The sequence below is a fragment of the Olea europaea genome, chromosome 1, assembly GCF_002742605.1.
Source record: "Olea europaea var. sylvestris chromosome 1, O_europaea_v1, whole genome shotgun sequence".
Taxonomy (NCBI): domain Eukaryota; kingdom Viridiplantae; phylum Streptophyta; class Magnoliopsida; order Lamiales; family Oleaceae; genus Olea; species Olea europaea.
The window spans coordinates 19,988,173-19,991,663 of record NC_036237.1 but is presented as its reverse complement, the minus strand read 5'-3'; the positions used below and the strand labels follow the sequence as shown (position 1 = coordinate 19,991,663).

The following is a 3,491-nucleotide window of genomic DNA, read 5'->3' as shown; positions in this document are numbered from 1 at the left end:
ATTTACTAGATACCCGAAAATTTTGGATCGATTCGGTTCCCGCACCCACCCTTAGCTTTTAATTTCCTTTTGAGTATCCAGTTAGTTAAAGTGGATAATTAATTTTCAAACATTGGCTTAAGCTGTCTCTCTCAAATTTTCGGCTACCTTTCCCGTGTCACTTTACAAGAATTCTCTGTTCAGAAAAATGCTTCGCTTCTTCTCTCTGTTTCCTTCTGTCATCCACTCACTGTAAATCTTTTCTTTCCTTGAATACGTCTTCAAGCACGTACAAATTATACAGCAATGGATATCAAATGTCTCCATTTTCTCTCTCTAACTCTCTCTCTCTTCTTTGTCTCAAGAGCTGCTTTTACACCCGAAGATAATTACCTCATCAACTGTGGATCCAGCACAAGTAATGTTGCAATTGATAATCGAAATTTTTTTGGGGATTCATCAAAGAATGGGAAAAATTATCTGTCGGAAGGTAAATCAACTTCTCTCACAAATCCAAACCCAACTTTCAATTCTTCTGAACTTTACATGACAGCTAGAGTTTTTACTTCTGCTTCGAGCTATGTATTCAACCTCAAGAAAACTGGGACCCATTTTGTACGTCTCCATTTTTCTCCATTCAGTTCTCAGAATTATGACCTCCATAATGCAAATTTTGGGGTTTCAGCAAATGGGTTTACTCTTTTGAGTGACTTCGTTACTAAATTTACTGTGATTAAGGAGTTTATTTTGATGGTAGATAAATTAGAGCTTAAAATTCTGTTCATGCCGGTTAATGATTCCGGTTTTGCATTTGTGAATGGAATTGAAGTGTTTTCTGCACCCAAAGATTTCCTTATCGATGCTGGTGGGATACCATTGATTAGCCCTACTGGAACTCAAGAATTCAAGAAGAATATATCTTTGCAAATTTTAGAAACTGTTTATAGGATTAATGTTGGAGGATCAAAATTAACCCCTTTTAATGACACCCTTTGGAGAAGTTGGGTTCCAGATGAAGATTTTCTTGTGTTGAAATCTGCAGCTAAGTTTGCGAGGACAAGTGATCCACCCAATTACCAACGGGGTGGGGCAACTCGAGAAATCGCCCCGGATAATGTATACATGACTGCACAGCAAATGAATGTTGAAAATGGAACTTCGAATTTTATGTTCAATGTAACGTGGGACTTCCCGGTGAGATCTTCTGTGGATAATATGCATCTTGTTCGATTGCATTTCTGTGATATTGTTAGTGCTTCTCTTAACACATTGTACTTCAATGTATATGTCAATGGGATCACTGCCTATAAAGATCTTGATTTGTCTGTGCTGGCATTTCACGTGCTCGCATCGCCTTATTATATTGATTTCGTTGCGATAAATGCAGATAATTCGAATTCTATTCGGATTAGTATTGGTCCTTCTGAAATGAGTAATTCTTTGAGGAAGAATGCTATTTTGAATGGGGTTGAGATCATGAAAATAGTGAATTCTACGACTTTCCCTCGGAAATCTAAGAAGATAAGTCTTTGGATTTTGGTAGTTTCGGTTGTTGGAGGGATTTTTGCATTGAGTGTAGCTATTTTTACAGTTCTAGCTATACTGAAATGCAAAAAGAGAGAACCAAAACCTAAACCAAGACATATGGAAAGTTCGGGATGGACTCCTTTGCGTGTGTATGGAGTCAGCACCCAGGGCACATTATCTGAAGCAACTGCCTTTTCTCCGGGTGCAAATGGATATTACGCTTTAAAGATTCCATTCATTGATATACAGTTGGCAACGAATAACTTCGACAAGGATATGATAATTGGCTCTGGTGGATTTGGCACAGTTTACAAAGGGGTTTTTCGAGATAATGCAAAGGTTGCTGTGAAACGAGGTATACCAGGTTCCAGACAGGGACTGCCTGAATTCCAAACTGAAATAGCTGTTTTATCTAAAATTCGCCATCGGCATCTCGTTTCACTTGTTGGCTATTGTGAAGAGCAATCTGAAATGATACTTGTTTATGAATACATGGAGAAAGGGACTCTGAGGAGTCATTTGTATGGTTCAGCAGTAACACCTTTGTCTTGGAAGCAAAGGCTTGAAATATGCATTGGTGCTGCTAGAGGTATTCACTATCTTCATACGGGTTCAACACGAGGAATCATCCATCGGGATATAAAGTCGACTAACATTTTGCTTGATGAAAACTATGTTGCTAAGGTTGCAGATTTTGGTCTTTCAAGATCTGGCCCGTGTCTTAACGAGACTCATGTAAGCACAGCTCTTAAAGGAAGCTTTGGATACATTGATCCAGAATATTTTCGGAGGCAGCAGCTTACTGACAAATCCGATGTTTATTCATTTGGGGTCGTGCTTTGTGAAGTTCTATGTGCTAGATCTGCTGTAGATCCATTGCTTGACCGAGAGCAGGTGAATCTGGCTGAATGGGCTGTAGAATGGCTAAGAAAGGGGATGATTGAGAAAATTGTTGATCCTCATCTCAGAGGTCAGATAAAACCAAGTTCTCTGAGAAAATTCGTTGAAACTGCTGAGAAATGTTTGGCTGAATATGGTGTTGACAGGCCAACTATGGGTGATGTCCTGTGGAATTTGGAAAATGCTCTTCAGCTTCAAGTAAATGAAGGGCCGCAAAAACTTCATGAGGAAACAATTGTTGCTTCTGACGATCTCACTAGGCCTAGTGTCATTCCGGGAGATACCTCAAGCAGTCCCAAGGTGAGAGAAGATGGCGATGTTGGCGCTTCAGATATAACCACGAGCCAAGTTTTTTCCCAGTTAATAAACCGTGAAGGTAGATAGATCAAGAATCATGCAGCAGAAGAAATAGTTTCCATTATAATTTGCTTCTAAGTTGCTTGCTCTTATATTCTCAGCTGTTATTATTCGTTTGACACGTTTTTGCTAGAATTGACGAGATGTAGAATGTACAAGTTGGAAAACAAAATATCTTCTTGTACTACTTAAAATTTAGCATTTCTTTCTATTGTACTGTATATATTTGCTGTATACCTCAGTGGTTCAAAATTTTTAGGAATGTTAAAATCTCTCTGAAAATGCATCATTTCTCTATGTTTTCTTCTAAATTGGAGGCAAACGAGGCTTGCTTTATTGACAAGTGAGATCAGGGTCACGTTTGATTCCCATTTTTATCAAAAATATATTTTTTTCTCTTCTTTTTAACCACACATTCTTCATTAAAATAATATTACACGTAAATAAAAAAAATTTCCTTATTTTTCATCCACACATTTTTTATCATTACGATTCTAAATTTCATTTTTTTTTATAAAAATGGGTATCAAACGTCCTCTAGATTTGAAAAATGAAACCATCAAACCGTACAATCGAATCGAAACCACTTTTTTGCAATAGTTGGATTGGGTCTACATGGATCCGTCAACATGTTGATTTTGAACCGAATCGAATCGCTTCCAATGGTTTGATTCAAATTTCAATCTTTGCAAATTGTTAAAAACCCATCAAACCATTTAAAAAAAAAA

At 37.5% G+C, this 3,491-nt stretch overlaps 1 protein-coding gene across 1 annotated transcript; it reads left to right on the top strand.

Moving 5' to 3' along the window:
- Positions 1 to 129: 129 nt before the first annotated feature.
- LOC111396668 (probable receptor-like protein kinase At5g24010) lies at positions 130 to 3,045 on the top strand. The gene has a single exon (XM_023023122.1). It carries the CDS (start codon positions 286 to 288, stop codon positions 2,788 to 2,790), a length of 2,505 nt encoding a protein of 834 aa, XP_022878890.1. The 5' UTR covers positions 130 to 285; the 3' UTR covers positions 2,791 to 3,045.
- Positions 3,046 to 3,491: the final 446 nt, after the last annotated feature.

Excerpts from the sequence above, each read along its gene's own strand:
- LOC111396668 (XM_023023122.1), top strand. The coding sequence starts at position 286 with ATGGATATCAAATGTCTCCATTTTCTCTCTCTAACTCTCTCTCTCTTC.